Source organism: Natrix helvetica, assembly GCF_964273705.1.
Source record: "Natrix helvetica genome assembly, chromosome: 5".
Classification (NCBI taxonomy): domain Eukaryota; kingdom Metazoa; phylum Chordata; class Lepidosauria; order Squamata; family Natricidae; genus Natrix; species Natrix helvetica.
The window spans coordinates 307,699-330,328 of record NC_138551.1 but is presented as its reverse complement, the minus strand read 5'-3'; the positions used below and the strand labels follow the sequence as shown (position 1 = coordinate 330,328).

General features: G+C 58.1%; 1 protein-coding gene across 2 annotated transcripts; it reads right to left on the bottom strand.

The window, feature by feature from the left end:
* Positions 1 to 204: 204 nt before the first annotated feature.
* ACAP2 (ArfGAP with coiled-coil, ankyrin repeat and PH domains 2) lies at positions 205 to 22,449 on the bottom strand. Of its 2 annotated transcripts, XM_081956328.1 has the most exons (24): positions 22,292 to 22,449; positions 21,393 to 21,450; positions 17,133 to 17,252; positions 16,846 to 16,899; positions 15,741 to 15,799; positions 14,704 to 14,887; positions 14,242 to 14,286; positions 13,663 to 13,758; positions 13,060 to 13,134; positions 10,635 to 10,747; positions 9,884 to 9,904; positions 7,982 to 8,033; positions 7,473 to 7,573; positions 6,630 to 6,735; positions 6,196 to 6,401; positions 6,045 to 6,114; positions 5,670 to 5,764; positions 3,407 to 3,552; positions 2,682 to 2,774; positions 2,175 to 2,386; positions 1,917 to 2,026; positions 1,697 to 1,807; positions 1,413 to 1,474; positions 205 to 406 (listed from the first exon to the last, which is right to left on the bottom strand). In XM_081956328.1, the coding sequence occupies exons 1-24, from the start codon at positions 22,342 to 22,344 to the stop codon at positions 303 to 305; spliced, it is 2,346 nt and encodes a 781-aa protein (XP_081812454.1). In that variant the 5' UTR covers positions 22,345 to 22,449; the 3' UTR covers positions 205 to 302. The 2 variants fall into 2 exon arrangements, with proteins under 2 accessions (XP_081812454.1, XP_081812455.1); XM_081956329.1 differs by lacking the exon at positions 9,884 to 9,904.
* Between the last annotated feature and the right edge of the window lie 181 nt (positions 22,450 to 22,630).

Sequence of the window (22,630 nt, the reverse complement as noted above, 5' to 3'; positions counted from 1 at the left end):
GGGGCCCACTGCAGCCGAAAGGCTTCCCCAGGAAGCGCTGGCTTCTTTGCTGGAGGGCCCCTCCTTCCAACTCTGGGACGCCAGGCGTGCCCTGTGGCACAGGAAGATTCCTCCCCGTCTCGGCTGCTCAGTCTTTGGGGAGAAGCCCCCTGGCAGGGCTCCCAGCCTCCTCCACCCAGCCCCATCGCAAAACAATCACACGTATGCAGCGGAAGCAGATTTATGTATAAAAAGGGGGGGAACAAGGGTACACGGGGTGGGTGGCTGGGTGGAGGTCTCATTCGTTGCAGCTCTCGGGCCTTTCAGGGCTCCGGTGTGTCTGGTGGCTGGAAGCGCTTGAGCTTCTCTGGATTATTGGAGGCCATTTGGGAGAAGTCCCGAAAGATGTCCTGGTAGGTTTCATCCCCTACGGAAGAAGGGAAGAGGCGGCATTACTGAAGAGACAACCCCCCCTCCATGCAGGGCCCCCACTAGCCCCACCACCAGCCTATCCTGGGGCCTCCCATCTGTTCAGCTACCCTCTCATGCTCCCAGCCAGCCCCCTTCCCTACCCAGGCCCCCCAAGGAGGTTTCTGCAGACCCTCGCAAGGGACCCCAGGCTGCTCAGCGCTTGTCACCAATCTCAGGCAGGAACCCCACAGGTCCCCCCACCTGGGATGCCGGCCGCTGCGGCACCCAAACTGTGGTGCTTGGAGATTCAGCATCTATTCCGGCAAATCTAGCTGAGGCAAAGAAGAGCAGCTGCCAGGGCCAGAGCACGAGGGCCCCCCCCCCCAGGGGCCGGAGAGGGGCAGAATCCCAGCCAAGGTGGGAGGAGGGGGAGCATGAGGTGCAAATGGACAGTGGCCCCAACAGACAGTGGGTAGGGTGGGGCTCCTAACCGGGCACAGGCTGGCTGTCTCCCCTCTGTTGGGAAGGCTTGGATCTCCACACCTCCAGGGACATCCCTTCCCCCCCCCCCCAGCTCTTAAGACTCTGCCCTGCTCCTTGGCCTATGCACTGAGAAGGGGTCATGGCAAGCCCAGCCCAGGGGATGCCATTCCACCTGAGGAAACGCAGCTGGGTGCAGGCGTGCTGATGACAGAGACCTGGGGTGCCCACAGTCGACAGAGGTGATGCAGCTGCACAGAGTTGTGGGGGGGTGGGGTGGGGCAGATGATCTGTGGAGCTGCTCTTTCAAAGGCTTCCCTGTGTTGGATCCCCCCCCCCCCCACTTCTGTGTCAAGCAGAAATTGGAATTGATGGGAGGCAGGGGACTTGGGGGAAAGCAGCCCTGAGCATCTCCTGCTCATCAGGGAGACCCTAGCCCTTGCTGTCAACATCCAAACCCCGGAAACCCTGCGGCTGGTCTAGCTGCCTGCTGAGGAGCTCCTGAAGGCCCCCCCTGTACTGTGGGGCTGTGGCAGGCAGACCTGGCTGGCCGTAGAGGCCCTCCGACTCCCGCATCTCCTCGTTCATTCTGGCTAAGCGCAGCCTGCAGAGAAAGGAAAAAGAGGCTCAGGCCGCCTCCACTGGCCACAACGCCCAAGGGTCTCATGCACGGTGCCCACCCAGCCTTGCCCAGCCCCTCGCCCAGTCCTTCTGGTGAAAGGGAAGGAGCTGCTCTGGTCAGGGCCGGGCCGAGTTCAGGGCGTGTGCTGCGACCTCAGCCTCATCCCCAGAGGCCCCCCTGGAGGACAGGAAGCTCTGTCCTTACAGGGTCACGATGTCTGCGTTGGCGGCTTCTATGGCGACGCTCAAGGGGTCCTTCCCGTCTTCGTCCCTGGCGTGCTGGTTTGCCCCCCTTTTCAGGAACAGGCACACCTGCCTGTTAAAGGAACCAGCCCAGCGGTCAATTCCCTGCAGGAAAGAGCCTCCCTCTACAAGATAAACCCTTCCGAGGAATCTGGCAGGACCCCCCAGGCCGGAAGACCTACCCCGTGTGCCCCAAAATGGTGGCGTGGTGCAGCGGCCCTCGGCCCTGGGTGTCTCTCAGGTTGACGTTGGCCCCGTTCTGGAGGAGGAACTCACAAGTGACCAGGGAGCCCTGAGGGGGGAGACGAGGGGCATCCAGCCTAAGCTCTTGGTCCGAAGCGACTCTTGGCCTTCCCTCCCCCAGACCTGCAGGATGCCATCCGAATCCTGTGCTCTTGGATCAGGCTGCCAGGTGGGCAGGGCAGGCAGGCAAAGCTCACCCCACGAACCGCCTGGATCAGCGGAGTGAAGCCGTTCTGCTGGTTGCTCCAGTTGACATTCGCGCCCTGCGCCAGGGCTTCGGCCATGTGGGGAAGGCTCTTCTGGTAGGCCGCCTGGTACAACTGTAGCCCTGCGACCCACAGCCTGGCCTCCTGGGAAGCAGCAGCAGCAGCCACAGTGGAGGCGGCCTCCCCCTCCTGGCTTTCTGCCCCTGGAGGAGGAGAAGCACTTCCTGACTTGCCACCCTCTGCCCGGCTGGAGGAGGACAGGCGGCCCAGCAGCCGTCTGCAGTGGGGAGTGGGGGACTCAAAGGCAGAAGCAGGACGAGCTGCTGGCCATCGAATGCCTTTCACTTCAGGCACTTTAACACCTCCCCCCCTCCTCCCCGTCCAAACCATGTTCCTGCTGATGCTCTTGGGGAAAGCCCGGGGGGGCGGGGGGGGAGGATCTCGCCCAAGGAAAGAAGACGAGGCTCCCCACCCAACACCCCCAGCAGGAGCTCCTACCTGGTTTCTGCAAGACGTTGCCTGGGGCGAGGCCTGCCAAACACTCTCCGCTTTCCTCCTTGCCAGGCTGGGGGGCCTGGTCGCTGCTTGGGGCTGTTTTAAGGAAAGGCAGTCCTTAGCGGTGGCAGCAGCCATGGGTGGGGGACACCCGTCTTCGCAGACTGGCAAGTGCTGGGCCCTTGTCCTCGGCTCGCCCACCCCCAGAGCCTGGCGGGGGATCCCAGGGAGGCCTCAATGCTGGTTCTTCCTCCCGAAGGAAGAGGGCAGAGCCGATGCCGACCCTGGGAGTCACAAAGAAACCCAAAGCAGCAGCCGGGGCGGCCATGAAGCACACCAGAGCAGACTTTCTACTAGGCGAAGGAACCAGAGTAGGAGAAGAGCAAATCTAATTCACTGAGACAAAAGAGAGACTCTTCTCGCCTTGCCCGGCTGCCCCACACCAGTCCCTGGGGACATACAAGCTGGTGGGGCTTACTTGGAGGCAGAAGACGGGAAGGGAGGAGGGGGAGGAGAAAGAGGAGATGATCGGCTGGTTAATACCGAAAGTCAGTAGGCGCAAACACCGTGGCCTTCTCTGCATCGCGGCTTCTCCCGGGGCCTTGGAAAGCACGAAGTGGGAGCATTTCCCGGGGCTGCAAGGAGGGGATTCTCCCACTCTCCCTCCGCCCCTTACGAGAGGGGGTGGGGGAGCGAGGGAGAGGCGTCTCAGCAACCATCCCGGATACCTTTCAAAGAGGCTGCTGCGTTTTCAGGGCTGGCTGGCTTCTTCCCCTCTTGGCTGGGGGCCAGGGCCGGCTTCCCCCCTGGGTCAGCGGGGGACACAAACCGCCGGTCCACATACTTGGCTCTAATGTACTCTTCCTTCTCCTGCCTACATACAGAAAATAGGCCAGGTGAGCTTCCGCTGTGCAGGTGCAAAGCCCCTCGTGAGCCAGCCCCCCTCCCCTCTGGGCACTCCAGAGGCCGACTGCAGGGACCGGGTGGAGCATGAGCTTCCTGCCTCTCGCCCCGGAAGCCACGAAGGGGGCAGTGGGATGTGCATCTTGGCCCCACCACCCACAGGGAGGAAGCTGGCATCAGGACGACTCACTTTCTAATCTGACGAGCCCCCTCCTCACAAAGACACCCAGCAGCCCTTCCCTGCACTAAGGTGAAAAGAAGGGGTGTGTGTGTGTGTGTGTGGGGGAAATCTGGAGGAACAAGGAAATGTTGCACAAATGGGAGGGGATGTGTCAAAGGATGCGCCATCCCGAAAAGGGTTGTCCTGTGCTCGGAAACTTGGCTCAAATGATCCGACTTCCAGCGCCTGATGCACAGACCCCGTTCTTTCCCTGGGGCAGAGGCCTCCAACCTTGGCAACTCAAGAATTCTGGGAGCTGAAGTCACAGGCCTCACAGTTGCCAAGTTTGGACCCCTCTGCCCCAATGCCAGGAAAGGGGGGAAAGGAAGAGGAGCGCCAGGGGCAAGATGGGGGCACTCACTTATAGCAGCCATGAGTGAACCAGGGAATGCGCTGAAGGAGCCGCTTAGGGACGGATGGTTTTACCTAGAGAAAAATCTATCTAGACGTGCTCAAGAGTCAAACAATTGGGGGGGGGAGCCAACGTCGCGATGATACGGATGTGCGGTCTCTCCAAGACCGCAGCCGATACTTTTGCCGCTGGGTGGTCCAAACGGACCTAAACTGTCCTGCTGAGATGGTGAACTGGAAGAATATGTCTTGCTGATCTCAGGGACATCGCAAAGTCCCTGATAGATCCAAGAGAAGTTCTTCAAGCTGGCGACAAAAAAATCCAGCCATTAGGCTGATGAAGGCTCCAAAACGGAAGGATACGGAAAGAGAAAGTGTTTCCAGCTGGTAAGGAATTTTTACCGTTTTAAGAGAGACTGCCTATAAAAAACTTAAAATTAATTTAAATTTGAGAACAGAAGAAACAAGCAGCGGAATTAAGCTTTGAATGGTTTTGGACAGTGGGTTATCTTACTTTTAAATGCTATGTTCATGGATGGAATTTATGCAAGCCTTTTAAAACGAATGGATTAAGTTTTCTTCTTCTATTTTTTTCTTTTATTATTATTCTTTGTAACCTATGGACTAAGATTCTCCTTCTTCATTACTGTGGGTGTTTTTCCCCTTCTCTTCTCTAACTCATTCAAGAATTTGACTTTTTCTAAACTTGGAATATAAAAAGATACAAAAGGAAAGAAAGAAAATTGTAACAACAGAGGGAAAGGAAAACACTGCTACTCGGAGGCTGGAGGTTTGTGTATTGTATAACACTTTTACTTTCCTCACTGATTATTCTGGCTTGGCACTTCAAGGTCTCGTTTGTTTACAGAGAGTGATAAAAAGAAAAGCATACAAATGTTCCTTTGAAGTACATCTTTAACCAAAGAAAAGTGAGCTCACACAGCCCCCTATCTCACCAAAAGCAACTCTGGGTGACGTACAACAAACATTGCTTTGTCATGCCAGACTCAAGTTATTGCTATTTTTTTGACAATTACTGGTTTAGTAGATAGGGGGAATGCCGCATAGTGTACTAGGACTCCATAAAAAAAGCTTTCCGTGATATTCTTCTTTAAAGAAATAATAAATATGAAGTAGATGATGTAACTACTACATCATCCAGGGAGCGATCATAAATGGCTTTCCAACAATGGGGGGATGCCAAGCGAAGTGCCTGTTCCCTCTTCCTTTTTAATGACCTTCAGAGAGAAACTGAGGAGCAAATCTGGGGCTGTCAGTCAGTGCCACAGGGGGCTTGATCGGGTGGGTGGGCCTGCGTTTCCCTTCCCTGGAGGGCCACGACTGGGCTAAATGGACGTCTGCCTGAAGCAGCTCTTGCACTAACTAGTTATTGGACTAGATGGTCTCTAAGCTCCCTTCCAACTCTCCAGTTTTATGGGGAATGAAGGGGGCAGCACATAACGGAACGGGCCCCGTGAAGGATTGAAAAGAACCCCCCCCCCTGCGCTGCCGAGTACCTTTGGCTCCCAGGCTGCGGCTTCTTGGCTCCCATTTTTTCTCTGTTGGCTTCGTACACCCTGTTTATGACACTGTTTCCCAATTCACACATCAGCTGTAGGAAAATCACAAGAGAACCTAAGAGAACCTAACCCTGCGCTGCCCCTTTTGAGGCGGGGGTGGGGGTGGTCGAGGCCTCCCGGACTCTTTGGTGACGAGGCGGACTCCGCTGTCCCTCCTTCAAAGGCCCCGTTGGCAGAATCCGAAAGAGGTGGTCCTGCCCTCCCCTGGCCAGGCCTCAGCCCCCTCCCCCAACCAAGCACCTGGGACCCGCCTCCCCCGGACTCCCAAGGGCCCCTGCCCTTCCCCCCTGCTCCCCCCACAGAGACGATTACCTTCAGAAGCTCCGGCTCCCACGAATCCAGCGTCAAGGACCGGACCTTGGAGAAATGGACGCCCAGGCTCCTATAGGGAAGGCAGAAGGCACCGGCTTAGGAAGGAGGCAGGGAAGGAGGGGAGCCCAACGGCCGCTGCCCTCTTGCCCACCTGTGAATGCCCGAGCACTCGATGCACAGTGTGATGCCGAGGTTGATGCTGGCCCAGCGGGGGTCTGCCAGGCCACAATCACAGCACACCACGTTGCCGGCAATGGCCTGGACCCTCTGGAGGGAGCCTTCCCCCTTCAGCGACTTCTCTTTGGACTCCTGGCCGGACTCGGGGCTCCCTGTGGAGGGGGGGCGCTTCCTCTCCACCTGCAGAAGGAGCAGGAAGGTGCTGGGGCTGCTCCTCCTCCTCAGCCCCCCAGGCCCTCTTCCCAGCCACCCCCAAGGGCTCGCTTCGTCCCAGGCCAGAGCCGGTGACGAGCGTTCCGCTTATGAGCCCCGGGCGGCGGTGGCGGCAGCAGTAGCTAAGGGGGCTACTGAAGACCTCCAGAGGGACTGGGGCAGGGGGGAAGGTGGGTTTGGGGGGGGGGCACCCACCTCGGCCTCCTCCCCCTTCTCCCTGTAGGCACTGGCGATGCTGGTCTGCACGGCCTGGATCCACGCTTGCCGCAGCTTCTCCGAATCGGCCTGCAGGATGCAGCTCCTGCACAAGAGAGCCACGGCCAGGTGAATGGGCGTTCCCGGGGGCCTGGCTTCTAGCAAGACCTCCCCCCCCCCCCAATTCATTCCATTAAGTCGGACCCCCAATTCACGCTGAAGTTCAAGCATTTTCCCCACAGAATCCTAGCATTTGGGGGTGACATTAAACGGGAAGAGATTCCTGCCTCTTAAAACTCCCCTCCCCCCATTTTTGGGAGGGGAGCCAAACACTTGATATCCAGAGACTGTGGGGGTGACAGACGGGAGGGGGCTTCCTGCAGAGTTAGAGGTCCTCTGATCCTGCTAAAGGAAAGCTGCACGGGGTTTTTGCAAGAAGTGGAAAGCAGTGGGGGCAGGTACCTGATGCCACCGGGGGGGGGGGGGGTGTCCTGTCATGTGGAGAAAACGAGGGAGGGTCAAAACAGAAGCAGGAGAAAGACGGGTGGAGAAACCAAAGTCAAAAGAACAAGGCAGAAAAGAAGCCGAGCAGAGCCGAGGGGGGGGGGAAGAAGGCAGCCTGCCTAAGTGGCTCAGGGCCAATTTGTGCTTTCAGAAACTGTGCAACCTCAGAAAGGGATGAATTCAGCAAGCAAGCAGTGTGTGAAGGCGCCCCTGGCTGTTTACGGAGTCCCCTCTCTAATTCACAGGGGAATCCGACAGCCGGGTGACTCCATCTCCCATCCTCCCCTGCCAGCGTCCTATGGCCAGAGGCCTCTGATCCGCCCGAGTCCTCCCACTCACTTGGTTGGGGACACCACTTCGAAGCAGAAGCGCCTCTCCAGCTCCTCGCAGGGCTTCACAGTGCACAGACGCAAGTCTTCAACCACCACGGTGGGCGCATCCTGGGCAAGGGAGGGAAGTCCAAAAGCTGAGCCCTCTGCGTGGCCTGGGCCCCGCCTGGAGCCCCTCCCCCAAGGGGGAGAGCACCCTGAGCAAGGAGGGGCGACCCAGCAGAATCCCCAGAGAACCTTTCACCATGAGGGAAAGGCCAGGGGAGGGCCAGGGTGCCCAGAGCCAAGCTATGCCCAGCTGGGCAAGGGTGTGTGTGTGTCCTCCTGAGCCAGGCAAGCCTTGCATTTGCCGTTTGCAGGATGGGTGCCTGCCCACCCAGCCCCACCCTTGCCCAGAGGGGGCCAGCGCTCCAGAATTATCTTCATTTTGTCCTCATCACTGAAAATGATCAAGCCAATGCCAACAACAGCTCCGACAGACTGAAGGCCTGGCCTCCCCCAACGCTCTCTGGGACTCACCCTGAACTTCTTCTGGTAGACCAGCTGGTTATTCTGGATGGAGAACCAGCGCCTGCACAAGGGAAGGCAGCAGAGTCAGCATCGCCCTCGGCACGCAGAGACGGGGACTGAATCCACCCAGGGACTCCCCACTCACTCCAAGGGTCTCGGCAGCCCCCGGAGACCTCGGGGGGGGGGGGGAGCTTTCAAAAAGTGGCGTGTGTGTGTGTCGCAGAAAGGCCTGCCCAAAGCAGCCCAAGGGAGGCCCTGCTGTGCTGCTCCAACAGCGAGGGAGGGACGGAGAGTGCTGGGCTCAGGTGCTGCCCCCCCACCCCCTCGGAGCCTCCGAATTCCCTTCCTGAGCCGCTGTTCGCATTCTCTTAACTTCAGCGCCAAAAGGAAAGTGGCTGCCGGGCCCTGCTTCATTCCCAGGGAGCTCCCGAAGGGTGGTCGGCATCCAGGACAAGGGCCCGGGGAACTGAAGGGGCGAAGAGCACGGGGGGGGGGGAGTGCTAATGGGGGGAGCTGCTCCCCTTTACCTTTGGATTCTTTTGGGGATGCTGCCCCCCTCCGGGACAAGTGCTGATTAACTCCGGGACAAGTGCTGCATTCCCCCCCAATGCAGACTGAGCCACAGGGGTCTCGCCCCTGCCGGCCCCAGATGGCCCTGCGCCAACCGGATGAGACCTTCCTCAGAAGCAGCTACTTGGCTGGCAACCATGCCAGGCTCAGCTGGCACTGTGCGGCCACTGCTTTCCACCGCTGCAGGCAGCAGATGCTGCTCTGCTGGGGTGAAGTCCCAGGCCGCTGGATTAGCCAGGGCCAGAGACCCTCATGTTGCAATAACTGGCAAACGCTGGGCACTGAGCTCTCCCCCACCTAAGGAGGGCAAGTGGGGGCTTCATCTTGGGTGGGTGACCTGGCATCTATCCAGTGGGAGAGGCCGCCACACAAGCCGAGAGCCGCCTTCATCCAGGGCTGCTCTCCCAGGAATTCAATCCCAGCCCAGCGGGGGCTCTTGCTGCCTTTCGAGGGGCACCAGGCACCCTAAAGGGCAGAGGAGGGGGGGGGGGGCAAGAAGAGAGAAATGGCAGAGGCAGAACCAGCACAAGTGGGACCAAGGGAAGTCATAAAAACTGGCAGGCAGAGAGCAGAAAGAATGGGGAAGATGCTATCACCAGCCCCCCCTGGGGGAAGAGGGGGAAGGCAGGGAAAACTTTGCTCAGAAGGCATCACCTAGCTTGGGGATGAAATGGGGGGGGGGAGAAAGCTTCCATTTGGATTCAGCTTGGAGGTGGAGGACTCTCCCCCCCCCCCCCCATCCTCAGGAGGGATTGTTCCCTCAGAGGCCACAGGGCAGAAGGGCCAAGCCTCGCTTGACTCCCCGAACCTGGACAGCCCCTCTCCCCTCCAATGTCCCCCCCCCACCTTTATATATTTATTTACTTGTCATATTTATGTGCCCCCCCATTTCAAAAAGAAGTGACTGGAAGGCAGACAACAAAGCTAAAAGCAATAAAGGTATTCAAACAATTATTAATATTATTATCATCATTAAAAAGCTGTATAAGAGGCATAAGCTAAAAGGAAAAATAAGGAAGCTCTTAGGGGAGGGGGAAGGTTAATGCACCTGGAGCCACTGAGGCATCTGGAGAGTTAGAAGGCAGGGATCCAGCCTCGCCTGTTAAGGGAAGTGGGCAGCAGCAGGCAACCCCCGACAACCCCCACTCACCCCCAGGGGAAGCTGCTCCTGCATCCCCCACCCCACCCCAGCTGAGGAGGAGGAGGAGGAGGAGGAGGAGGCACTTCTGGGCCTCGGGAAAGGCCGAGCGAGGGGGAGGCAGGCCGGGGTCAGAGCCACGGCTGGCATGCTTGGCACAGAACTAGGGAGGAAGCGCCAAGGGGGCAGAAGCCGAGAGGTACCTGATGCCACCGGGGGGTTTCCTGTCATGTGGAGAAAACGAGGGAGGGTCAAAACAGAAGCAGGAGAAAGACGGATGGAGAAACCAAAGTCAAAAGAACAAGGCAGAAAAGAAGCCGAGCAGAGCTGAGGGGGGGGAAGAAGGCAGCCTACCTAAGTGGCTCAGTGCTTGGGCCCCCTCTCCCCCCCACCCCTCACCCCCAAACGGCCTGGCAAGAGGGGGCAGCTGCTGCAGCCACTTCCCAAGCAACTCAGCCCCATCAATGCGCCCTACAAAAGACCTGGATGGGAGAGAGAGAGAGAGAGAGAGCTGGGACCTCCATAAACTCCCCAAATAGTAACCCCTCCACTCACAGGCTCTTTCTCTGGGAGACAAGAGGCAGAGGGGGCTAGAATCTCTGGGGGGCAGGAAGAGGGCAAAGGGGGAACCTCCCTGGCAGTTTGCAGGGTGGAGCTAATTGTTATGCACATATGTGCTTTAGTCTGGCAAGATTCCCGCTTGTGGGCAAGCAACAACCAAGAACCTGCTCTGAAGGAGCTCCTTGTGTCCTCCGTTCTTGATGCGTTGGGCCTGACGGGGACACCCCGAAGCCCCGGGGCTCTGAGAGGCCTGGGCAGCTGGCCCGCAAGCCTCCCACGCAGGATGAGGGAGATCCCCTGGGTCCTGGCGAGGAGGGAGCTCGTGCTCAGTGAGTCAGGAGGCCCCCCCAGGATGGCGCCTGTCCTCCCAGCTCCCTCAGGGAACAGCCTTACCTGTTCCAGGTCTTGAAAGCGTTACTGGCTCGCTTGAAGAGGTAGCCCTCCATGACAATGCCGTTCACCGCATCAACGTTGTACTCCAGCTTCATCTCGTCACTGGAGAAGTCCTGGCACAAAGGGAGGCCTCCTGTCAGCCTCTGCTTCCCCCCTCACGCCGCAGGGAGGGAGGTGGGACAGATGCTGGGGTCCCCCAGGTCTTCCCCGGGGCTCCCTGCAGCAGCTTCGAGAAAGGGCAGGGAAGCTTCCATGGGCTCACCCCCTTTTGAAGACCTCATGGGGAAGACCTTGCCTAGTCAGGAAATGACGTCCGCCAGCACCCACCCAGGACGATTCCCCAGCAATCGCTTCAGCGTTACCCTACGGCTAGGAAACCCTCCAGAAGCTCCTGTGGGCCCAGGACATGGCGGCGGTGGGAGCCATGACGGGGCATCTCATCACACCCATGGGACCTTGCCCGGTGCCCTGGCGCCAGGGGCTTCCCGGGTGGGAGTGAAGAGAATTAACAGCCGGTTCTGTTGGGTGCCCCCTCTGCATTCGAGCTTTCAGGCATCTGCATAGCTATCAATTTCCCCTCTCCATCCACCTACCTACCTACCTACCTATGTCATCTAACATCTATTTTATTCTGTTTCACCTGGCTTTGAAGCAACTCTGGGTGGCTTAATAGCACCAAAAGCAGTAAAACCATAAAAGGTGCACATCGGATCGTGATTACTTATTATTCTATTACTCTTCTGTTACTCTATTTTTACTGTTTTTCAAAAAAATTGTCTTTTAGGGTTCTAAGTCTCCGGAGGTCCTCAGTCGTCCAGGTCATGGCTGCCCGACAGGTGTGAGGCTTTCCGGGCTTCCCTTCTCGTCCAAGCAGTGAAACCCCTTCAAGGAAAAGCAAGGGAACCCCAGAGGCCTTTGGGGAAAGCCCCCCTGGGCCAGCTGTGACCTGGACGACCGAGAAGCTCCAGAGGCATAAAGCCACAGAAGAGAAATAGCTTTCTTTAAGTAACAAAAATAGAATTAAAATCCAAAGTTACAGTTAACAGGTGGGGAGGGAGGGAGGGAGGGAGGGAGGGAGGGGATTTTTTTCCTTAATCCATCCCCCCCCCTCCATTCTGAGGGTCCCCCATTGGGGCCGCAGGGCAGCCGCCTGCACCCGACCTTCAGGCCCACTGGCAGGTGAGGAGGATGGGAGCCCATCTCACCTAAAGGGGAACCACACCTTCCGGAGGGCAGGAGTCATGGCAGAGAGGGGCCCTTCTCCCCTGAGGCATGGGGTGGGGGGGGGTCTGTCAAGTAGCCTGGGCCTCATCCCCAATGCCCCCCTTGAGTTGCACCCGGAAGCAGGCCGGGCACATCCCTGCCCCTCCCAAAGCCTCGGGCTGGAAGGGGCCACGTCCTCTCTCTTTTACCAAAAGCAGGAAGGGGGCCCCTAGGGGCCAGAGGGCTGGTGGCTGAGCCAGGGGAAGCCATTCATGAACTGTCTGGCCCCGAATCCGGTCCGGTGGGGAGGCTCCCCGGAAGAAGACGGGGGGCGCAGAGAACCCCCGAAGCAGCCAGCCTTTCAAACCCACCTCCCCCACGGGAGCCAAGGGCAGTCTGGGGACCATGGCACCTCTCCACCACAGCAGCCAGGAGAAGGGGCCGCGCACAGCAAAACATCCCACCGCAAACATGGACAGTTAAAAGGTTGTGTCTCCTTAAGATTAAATATGATTTTTTAAGCATCTCAAATTACAGTTTCATTCCTTCAGCAGAGCCTCCGAAGGGTTATTCTGTTCCTCTTTCCCCTTTCCAATGTTTTATGGATCTCTGCATAAATATCTTTTTAAACCGCCAGCGAGAAAGTGTCAGCCGTTACTTCTCCGTTTTGTCCAGCATGGCAGGAAAGGTGCAGATTTAGATTTAGAAAACAGCCTTTGGGGGCAGGAGGGGAGCAGAGAACCTGCCCCACCAGCAGCCGCCCTTGCTCCAGGGTGGGACCTGAGGGAACACACAACCCTCACGGGGGGCCCCAGACTCTTCCCTGCGTGTCAAAGCTGCTTCTGGCCAACAGCCACGGAAATGTCCCCTCCTGCTCAGCGTTCGAGACACCTGGAGAGCAGGCGAGATTTGCCTGGCATCTCTAAAGGGGTATTCAGGCTCCAAAGGGCAACGGTGCCTAGCGCCAAGGGGGCACCCTTGGGGCAGGTAACCTGGGCGATTGGCTTTGCCTGCCCTTTCCTCCACCCAGCTGCCGCCCCAACCCCACCAGCCACAGTGGGAGCCACCTCAGGCAGGGCGAGACGGAGGTTTTGCTCTGCTGCTGCTGCTGCCAAAGGCATTGGGGGGGGGGGGGGTTGTTTCCCAGCCAAGGCTGCTCTTCCGTGGATCTCCCACAGGCAGCTGGCCCTTGACCCGCAAGAGCCGGCACTCCCTCTGGTACCTTCTGTTGAATGGTGGAATGCTTCTGCTCCATCTCCTTCTTCTCCCTGGCCGCGTCCAGAGCCAGATGGTCCAGCTGGGGAAAGGACAAGGAGGGGAGCCTCAGACACCGGGCTCCACTTCACGCTGCCCTCCCCTGGTTCTACCTGGGCAGGCGAGGCCCTGCCTCAAGCTGCCTCTCTCGGGAGGGCGGAGTCCACGGAGCCCTGAAGTGCCAAGCACATGCGGCTGGACTGGCGCATGGCTTCAGGCTGGAGGAAAGGATGACTCATTCGCAGCCTCAGCAGCCGCGCTGGGCTCTCTCTCTGCGGGGCAGGAGGGAGAGGGTGAAGCTCTTGCCCAGCAGCTGAGGATTCAAGGCCCACCAAAGGATGCCAGGAGGAGCCGCAGTGAGACGCTCCACAGGGTGGGAGAGCAGAGGGCCCCTCTCGGCCTCCAGCTGCCTTGGATGCAAGGAACGGGAGCCGCTCTGGCTGCCCTGGGTTCGCTCTCTGGCCCCTCGGGGCTGGTCTCCCCCAAGACTGCCTCTGGCCAGCAGAGACCCCTCGGAGCCCTCCCGCCCACCTCCCCTTCCCTGGAAGAAAGCCCCCTCCCCCCTCGTTACCTGAGTGCCCAGCTCCTTCATGAAGGGCCCCAGTTCGCTGAAGAGGTCGTAGCCTTGGTGGAAGAAGGCCAGGTGAGCACACATGAAGGACAGCATCTGCAGGGGGCAGGAGAGGATGGCACAGTCTGGACCCCAGAGGGCACCTGAAACACCCATGTCCCCACCAGGGGACCCAAGGCCATCTCCGCCTCTGAGCGGCTCAGGGATAACACGCCTGGGAGTGCCTGCAGGCTGTCCTCCTGCCCATCGTGGTCATAAATCCGGCGACCCGCTCAACCTACCCGACTTCATGACCCTGTTTTATGACAGTTATTAAGTGGGCCACCACTGTCATTACACAAACCAAGGGATTGGAGGCAAAACCACCGTAAACTGCAGTCAAGTGATTGTGGGACTCCGCAAACCATAAATGTGGTCACAGGATGGTGTATCTGTGTGCCCATGTGCGTGTCCCCATCAGAACTTCAGAACAGGGTGATAGGTGGGGAGGTCTGCAGTATCCCTGAACAGTCAACTAAGAGAGCGGTCGTTAAGCCGAGGACTGCCAGGGCTTTCCTCTGCGCAGGAACGGCCACCCACCGATTTTAGGATCTCCGATCTCCTCTTTGATTGAAGGACATTGATCTGGGAGAGAAGAAATCCTGTTTGCTTCACTGAGTGAAGGAAGGAGGGAGCGTGAAGGTCCCCCCCCCCCACGGCGGACCTCAGGCAGCCCCTATTGGGAAAAGTTCTCTCTTGCACCCAAGGGAAGCTCAGCGGGAAGCCCAGGCAGGTGAGGTGGCAGACCAGCCTCACAAGGGAAGGGAAGGGACCAGTCAGCAGGCCTGCTCTCTGACCTCCCAGGACCCCTCGTGGCAAAGACCCCATCTCCACCTGCCGTTTGTGGGACTGGCCCTCTGGGAAGAAGCAGCGTTCCCCCCCCCCCGCCCCGGGAGGCCTTCCTTCTTCTGTTACCATCCCCTCCCCTCCCCATCCCAGCCAAACCGAACAGGACACCCAGGCTCCCCCTGGGGAAGAGGGCCCCGGCCAGGCCAGGCTCACCTGCAGCACGTAGTCCAGAGCGATGTGCCGGAAGCATTTCCGGGTGGCGGTGAGGATGTTGGTGGCCTCCTCGACTTCGTGCTGCTTGTTCCTGGGGGTCTGGGCGTTTTTGGCCAAGGCGTTCTCCTTCTCCTCACTCACTTTCTCAAACTGCTTCTTGGCATCTTTGAACTTCCGGATGTCTCTAGTGCACGAAAGAAGGAAAGAAATGGCCCTTCCCCCTCCAGCTCCTCCCACCGGGGAGCCTTTCCCTGAGTGGGATTCAAGGGGGACCCATTTCTTTTCCCTAAGAAGCTCGGCACGAGCCCAGGAGTTTCCCCAGGGACGCCTCTGTGACATAGAAAAGGGAGGCAAAGGATTTTGGGTGCAAGCCGCGTATTGAGACGGTGCTTTCCAGACCCTCCAGAACTGGCTGAGCCACAGACGGGCTGCTTCCCTTCTGGATGTGGCTACTCAAAGCTCAGAGGGAGAGGGAGAGGGAGGGAGCAAACTGCCTCCCATCTCAGAAACCCCACCCCCACCCCCACGATGACTTAGAAGACTCCTGGCAAGGCCAAACACTGCACAAAAGGATCCCCCGAAAAGGCAAAAAGCAAAGCAGTCGGGGGGCTTTTGGCCTTGCTCTGAGACCACAGCCGCCACACCCATTTGTGGATCCCCGGCACTTTTGAGTGTCTGCCCTGCGCTGCCCCCTCCCCCCCCTGGGCACACCATCTCCCCTGGCCGCAGCACAGCGAAAGCGGAGCCTGCGAGAGACAACCTGGGAATGGAAGAAGCCCCGCTTCTCCCCAAGCCAGAAGGGCTACACCTGCTCAGCAGCTGCCTGCAGCCCAATCTCAGGGAGGTAAGGCCAAACTCAACGGCTCCCCCCACCCACCCCCAGTTCCGAACAATGAGTGTTTGTTTCGGGGGGGGGGGGGCACCATCTGCACTTCCAGCCTTCTTCTGGCCCATGGCGAGGGACCCTCACCCTTACTCTTGGGGGCCAGACTCCCATCACGTCTCAGTCTTTGGAAGATCCATGGAAGTAAACTTACTCTTTAACGAACATCTGGAGTTGTGCTTTAATGGACCTTTGGGTCTGGTCAAACAGGATCTGAAAGGGGAAAATGTGCGGCTCTAAAGCTCAGGCCGAGCGAAGCGCCTTCCACATCTCTTTATTTATTTGCTTTTACACTACTTTCATTTGAGCAGACTCTAAGCGGACGGTAGGGTAATAATAAACCAACAGACGGGGTGCAACATGTTGAAATCACGCCCCCCCCCCCTACAGCCATCTCCTCCTGGCTGTGGGGGAGCCACCTCAGGCCACGAGGTTACTCCTCCCCCCAGCACAAGCCTGAAACCCTGAAGGTCAGCGGAGACTCCCGAAAGCAGAGCCCTCCGTGGGGCCATTTGCCAGACAGAGAGAGAGAGAGAGAGCTTAGCTAACGTGACTAACCCAGGACCCGCCAGGGATGTGGAAGAGGCTCAAGATGCCGTCAGCCAATAAGGGGAGGGGGCAAAACCCCACTGAATTGGCTCAACTCTCCACCCCCCCCCATCTAAACCCTATTCTCCAAGCAGTTCCCCCCCCCTCCACTGAACCTCCTCCGTGTTGGCTCCACTTGGAGGGTGGCAGAAGGACATTACCCATTAATGGAGGCTCAGCTGGGATTCCAAGCCACGTTTCTCAGGTCCAGATTTAAGAGCCCCCCCCCTCCCCCCAATCGCCCGGACTCCAAGCGTAGGCCCTCTTGGGCCTACATCAAGACTGCTTTCTCCTGCATCTGACCGGGGGTGGCACACAGGGCCAAAATAAGGGTATTCCTTTCCCACAAGCCTGCATAATGAAGGAAGCAACTCAAAGCTCCTTCCCTCCCCTCCCCCCTCCCCCTTTCAGGTTCCCATGCCTTTTGGAGGGAGAGGCAGGCAGTATTCCAGGCGGGAGTCCCATGCCATGAGCAGCAGCATTCCGGGAAGTCTGCTGGAATAAGGGAGTCCCAGGCCTGCCGTGGGAGTTCACCAGCCACTTAACAGAAGGCCCAGAAGGATCCACGAAGGGCATCTGGAGGCGGTGAGACTGCCAACCACTTACTGATCAGTTGGGTTTCAAGACACATGAAGAGGCTCTGCCTCCATGAAGCTGCTTCCCAAACTTACCGTGTGGTAATTGATCATCTCCTGGAGGCTGTCGGAGAACTTTGTCAAGCTGCCCTAGAAGGGGGGATAGGAGGGATGAAAAGCAGCACCCAACTGAGCAGGGACAGTGTTTCCTTCTGAAAACCCGAGGAGCCCCCTCCCACACCCCCAGCCCCCCAGCTGCACCGGCGGCCAGGATGCCAGGCCCCCAGTGACACTGAGGGATGGAGGCAGGAGCAGCCGTTTCTCGCCTGAGAGTCCGAGGAGCCAAGGAGAGGCCACCCGGGAGCTCAGCGCCTGGCCCTTACCTCCACCAGGTCATCCTTGCTCGAGTAATGGGCCAGGTCCCGGAGGCCGTGGATGAACTGCTTGTTTGCCACACAAAAGGCCTTTCCAGTATCAATCATGGCGATGCAGAGCTTCACCAGCTGGAAGAAAAGAAAAGACCCTCACAGGCCCCGCCCTACGCGAGGCCTGAGCAGGGCAGAAGGTGGGGAGCAGCCCTCCCCCAGCAAGGAGGCCTGGGCCACTCCCTGCACTTGCCCTTCCCCTACGCTCTCCCTCCTGGGTGGCTCACTTAGTTCTCCTCCTGGCAAAATCCCAAGCAGGAGATCCCTGGGCACCATCCTGGAAAGCCAAGCTCAACTAGGGTTCTCTCTGTGTCTCCCCAGAGAGGGACAACCGAGGGACGTCAAGACCACCCCTTCGGACTGAAGACCCCAGGGGGCTCGCTGAGCCTGGCTTTTTACTTCATTCTGGGCTCCAATGCCTTTTTCAAAGGAGAACTTCTCCTTTTCTGCCACTTCTTTATTATGGGGCCACAGTGACTCATCCATCTGCTACAAAGGGGAAGCCAAGGCCCAACTAAGCTTCATTTGCAAGAGAGCTGCAGGCAGAGAGAGAGAGAGAGAGAGAGCGCACCTCGCTCCCCCCCCCAAAATGTCTCAGATCCGGTCCAGCTGTGACCCACATCATCTCTTAGCCTGAGGGCACCGAGTGAATGCTCCTTGCCCACGGGGCCTGAGCAAGGACAGGGGACAGAACAGGCAGGGGGACGGCTGGGTGGCCACTGAGCTACGTTGATTGGGGATTGACCACACACACTTTGATGGCCCTCAGAGATCCCTTCAGAGGCAGCCAGCCAATCTGGGGGTGTTCTTGTGTGAGCCCTCCCCCCCCTTCAAGAAAGCCTGATTTTACATATTTCCCTCTGTCAGTTCGGGAAGATCCCTTTACGCCTCACCATCCCTGTTCCTTTTGTGGGTTTAAAAGTCTCATGATGTCTGTCTCCAACATCTAGAGGATTTATTTTTAAAAACAATGCAGGTTTATTGTTTACACCCCTTTTTAATATTTAGACTGACTACATACATTTGTTGTACTAGATAATCCTAAGATGCTTTCACAGCTGCTGGGGGCTGTGACCTTGCCTGCTGTGGTCACCACAGTCTCCCCCCGCCGCCCGCCCCAGAAGAAGTGGCCCAGGGGAGGCCCCTAGTCAACCAGCAGCCCCCAGAGTCCAGGACAGCCCCAGAGTTGAATGAAGGGGACCAGATGGCTGACAAAGGGCCTCTTTTGATCAGCTTCTGGGTAGTGTTCCAGAGTCTTATTGTTGTACTGCAATAACGCAATTCACTTGTTCCTGAACGACCCCAATTCAGCCACAAGCCCTCCATGCCGGGGGAGGAACGACAGGGAGGGGAGACAGAAAGAAGCCAGGGGCCGAGGCAAGTCGGGGGACATTCCAATAGAAGAGAGGATGTCCCAATTAACTCCCTATAAATCAGGGCAGGAAAGGCCTGTCAGAGTTTCCGCCATTCTGTATAGACGCCAGAGAAACACGGACAGTATCTGGCCATAATCGGGAGGACGCTCTAGAGCTCCTCTCCAGCGCGTGGAGGACTCGATATCCTCTTGGAAACTGTACAGGGCAGCTCAGCACCTGAAGGGGCCCACTGGGGCAGGGGCAGCCTAGAGAAAGACTTCAGTAAGAGGAGGCAGGCATGGCTGCCTCCCGGATGAAACGGAGCAAAGTGGGATGGGCAATTTTACCCCGAAATGGATTTGCCACCGGCGAACAGACTACCACCCAAGAGCAGTCTATAAGGATCTGCACCGGTGGCGAAGGAGGTGCCCACGGCGTCACAGGTTCTGTCCTGGGCCGGGTACCCTTTGACAGGTTTATAAATGGGAGACAAAACCCCGACTTCCCTGCTGTCCCTACTGACTTCTCCATCTCTTGATCAGGACTGACACCTCCTCTCCCCGTGGTGTCACCCAGCTGAGCGCAGGGCAGCCCCTGGAACAGCACACCCCACCCCCCACAACAACAGCAAAGCTTCCCTGGACCAACTCCTGGGGCCAGAATGAAAGAACAAGCGGCCAGCATTTCTGAATGCGTTCCACTCTCTCTCCAGACAGCATATGTCAGGTGCCAAAGCAGGGCAAAACTCTCACCAATCCCTTCTAGGTTTCCTAGAGTTTAAGGGTGGACCTTTTGGAAGCATGACTGGCACCGCTGCCAGGCCGCTTACTTCTTGGCAGGTTAAGGTGGTGGGACGTAAAAGCCCTGCCACCACTGAGGGAAAGGACGGCTTATCCAAGACTTGCAAGCTGCACAGAAAGCAGAAGTGGGGAGGAAAACTCCCTTGGAGGCTGCATTTCCATGGGCATGGGCCATAGGGAAGGCCTCTGTCTGTCTGCATTTACCTCCAATCCTCAGACCTCCAGTGGCCTGCAGGAAGCCCTGGAGGGTGGGGGGGACGGGGGAGACAAAGACTACTCAGAGCAGAAAAGACAAAGCTCAGTACAAAAAGGGCAAGACTGGAGGCCAGCAGGCCAGGTGTTACCACGGTGGCCTCCGTTCAGGCCCAGGGCTCCCAAGGCTGGAGGGGCTTGACATGCCCTTCCAGAGCCTCAGCCAAGGCTGCACCTCCTCCTCCACCCCTGGGGTCCTGACACCTCTTCCTCCTACGCACAGGAGAGCAGTGGCCCCCAAGGGGCAGAGCAGTTGCTGGAGAGCAGATCTCACAAGCCAGAGGGAGGTATCATCAACATGCGCTAGACCAGAAGCGTTACTCAGTGTCTCCACCCTGCACCACCCTGGAAATGCAGAAGTCTTGGGGCAGCTGCTCACAGGCTCGGGCTGAAACCAAGTGGAGCAGAGTGGATAGTAATCCACAGGTTGACCGATCCTGAGGTGGCTCCTGTGTTGGTCCTCGAGGAGGCTGTGTCCCGCGTAAAAGAGGGGCTTTGCACTCGCAGCTCCTACACGGCTAGCAGGGTGGAAATTGTGGTCGGGAGGCATTTGCCTGGCTGCAGCCGGTTGTGGCATCTTCCTGGAATAGGGGAACTCCTCCCTCCAGTCATTTATGCTACCCTTTGATTGGAGCACCGTAACACACCCTACACAAGGCTGTCCTTGAAGGCTGTCCTTAAAAGAGTGCGAGAATAGGCAGAGCCTTGCTGGATCAGCCCCTTGACCCATCTGGTCCAGCAGGGTTATCAGACTACTTGCACAAGGCCCACACTAGCTTCCCAACTGGCAGCTTCCAGAGACAGTTATGCTGCAAGGCTAATAGCCACCGATCCCCAGGACACCCTTGAACGGGCCTAACTGAAACGTATCGGCCTGTGTGTTTATAAATCACACTTATTCCTGTCACATTCACCACTTGTGCAATGGAAGGTATAATGTACCACCTAGGAAACCCTACGTGGATTGGAACCTGGTCTTCTTTGGCATTGCCCGGCCCATATGTAATCTGTCCACCGAGAATGTGCCAACTAAAAGGATCCCCACATATGGAGGAATTCAATTGAAGGCAATTTGGAAATGAGAATTCTTTGGAGGGGCTACCATCCAAGCATGGGCCTCGTGTGAATTCAGTTACATTTGTGTGAACTGCTGCTTTGTTATTGCTGCTTTATTGTAAGTACCAAAGAGATGATCCAATCGAACTATAATTATGGTCATCAATAAACCAAGCACCTTCTATCCATTATTTAACTGGACAGGCACCAATTTTATGGACGGAGATCTTTGTTTGCAAATAATCCCCACAAATGGCGCTCCAGGTTGAACAGCAATAAGAAGGCAAGCTTTGAGGATATGTCAAGAATAGGATGTGAGGGTGCCACATCCAATTCTAAGTGAGGTATGGAAGGTTCTGCCCTCTGACCATAAGCAGAGTACTGGTACTACTACCAGCATACGACTTGCCAGAAAGGGGTTCCCATCTATCTCATGGCAAACGGGATTGCCAACCTGGCCAGCTATTTTATGATGTTTCATCTCAACCAACCTTCTTTCCAAAAGAGGATTCAAAGAAGAAAAGACAAGCGATGTCTGCCAAAGGTAGGGGTTGAGCCCAGCACTTTCCTTTGAATACAGAGGCTTTAAGGCCCAGAATTAAAGGGAGTCACAATGCTGAAAGAAAAGCAACGGTGGGCAGAGTATCCAGATGCCTCCAGTGGGCAAGGGACATTTCCCCCTCCCCCCCCCATGTCGGTCCCAGAGCATCCTGAAGAGACCTTTCAGGAGGGGCACCTGAGCCGTGTTGGCTCACCTTGTCCAGCTTCAGCTCCAGCTCAGTGACATCTCCTTCCACATCTTCTAGGGCAGCCCTGCCAAGATGAAACAGGAGATTTCAAAGGGATCCATTCCTGTCCTCTTCCTGAAATTCCCAATTAACTACCAAAGACATTTTTACAAAGGGAATCGGAGCTTTCTTTCTAAGCAGACGGAAGCCACTGTGGGAACCCAGACCGAGTCCTGGAGATGGCCAGGAACGCTCCCCCCATGGCTTGGGTCCCACCAACGCTCCCCCCTTCACAAGAAGGACACGCCGAGTTCTGGCCTCCTGCTTCTTAGCGAAGGACCTTCAGAAGGGAAAAAGGAGCCGGGGCTCTGCAGTCCCGTTACACGGGAGGCGGACAATTATCGCTCAAACCGGAGGCGGGAAAGAAAGAGGCCCTGCTGGCCCGAGGGGACCCTTTGGCCGGCTGAAAAAGGCACCCCAAGCAGAAGCCTCGGGGGGGGGGGGTCTCGGGCCTTCTCCCCCCCTTCGGAGGGGCCCAATTGCGTGGGCGGGCCGAGGCGACCGGCGCTCGGAACCGTTGAGGCCTGGGCGTCGTTGCGGCTGACCCTTTGCTCGCTTTGGATCCCAGCCGGGGCGACTCCGAAGCAGCGACGTCCCCCACGGAAGAAAGCGGGGCAATCGGCTTCCGAGGTCCGTGCCGTGCAGCTGAGGAACCGGGGGACGGCGAGGGTCCTCTTGTCGCGCCCCGGAGCGGGAGGAAGCGCCTCCCTCCCCCCGGGAGGCCCCGCCGGAGCCACTCAGTGGCCTCCCCCAGCTCCTCCTGCAGCCTCGGCGCGGCACTGGACGGGGCTCTACCTCTCCGGGGGAAGCGCGAGCAGCGGCAGCGGCGCCAAGCCAGCCGCGGCCCGGGAAAGGGAGGCGCCTACCGGAAACGGGGCGAGTCCTTCAGGCATTCCTCGAAGTCGACCGTCACCCGCATCCCGAACGGCCGCGTCCTCGCTTCCGGCTTCTCGGGACTGGACGCGGGGCGGCAGAGGCGGCCCCGCCCACCAAGGAGAAGGCGGGCGGCTCCCGAGGGCCAATCCGGGCCGCTGAGCCGAGGGCTTCCGCACGCAGCCCTCTCAAGCCGTGACGGGCGTTGCCGGGATCCAACCGCACGAGAGCCCCCACCGGTGTGCGCCAATCCTGGACCGCTTAGGGATGACTGTCCAAAGCGCCGCCAATCCACGAGGAGCGTCGTCAACAGCGAGGAGGCGGGGCCAGCA

Excerpts from the sequence above, each read along its gene's own strand:
- ACAP2 (XM_081956328.1), bottom strand. The coding sequence starts at position 22,344 with ATGCGGGTGACGGTCGACTTCGAGGAATGCCTGAAGGACTCGCCCCGT. Across the intron at positions 17,253-21,392 it reads TGGAGCTGAAGCTGGACAAG|CTGGTGAAGCTCTGCATCGC; the intron begins GTGAGCCAACAC and ends CTTTTCTTCCAG. Across the intron at positions 2,775-3,406 it reads CGCAGCAGCCTCTTTGAAAG|CCCCAAGCAGCGACCAGGCC; the intron begins GTATCCGGGATG and ends TCCTTAAAACAG.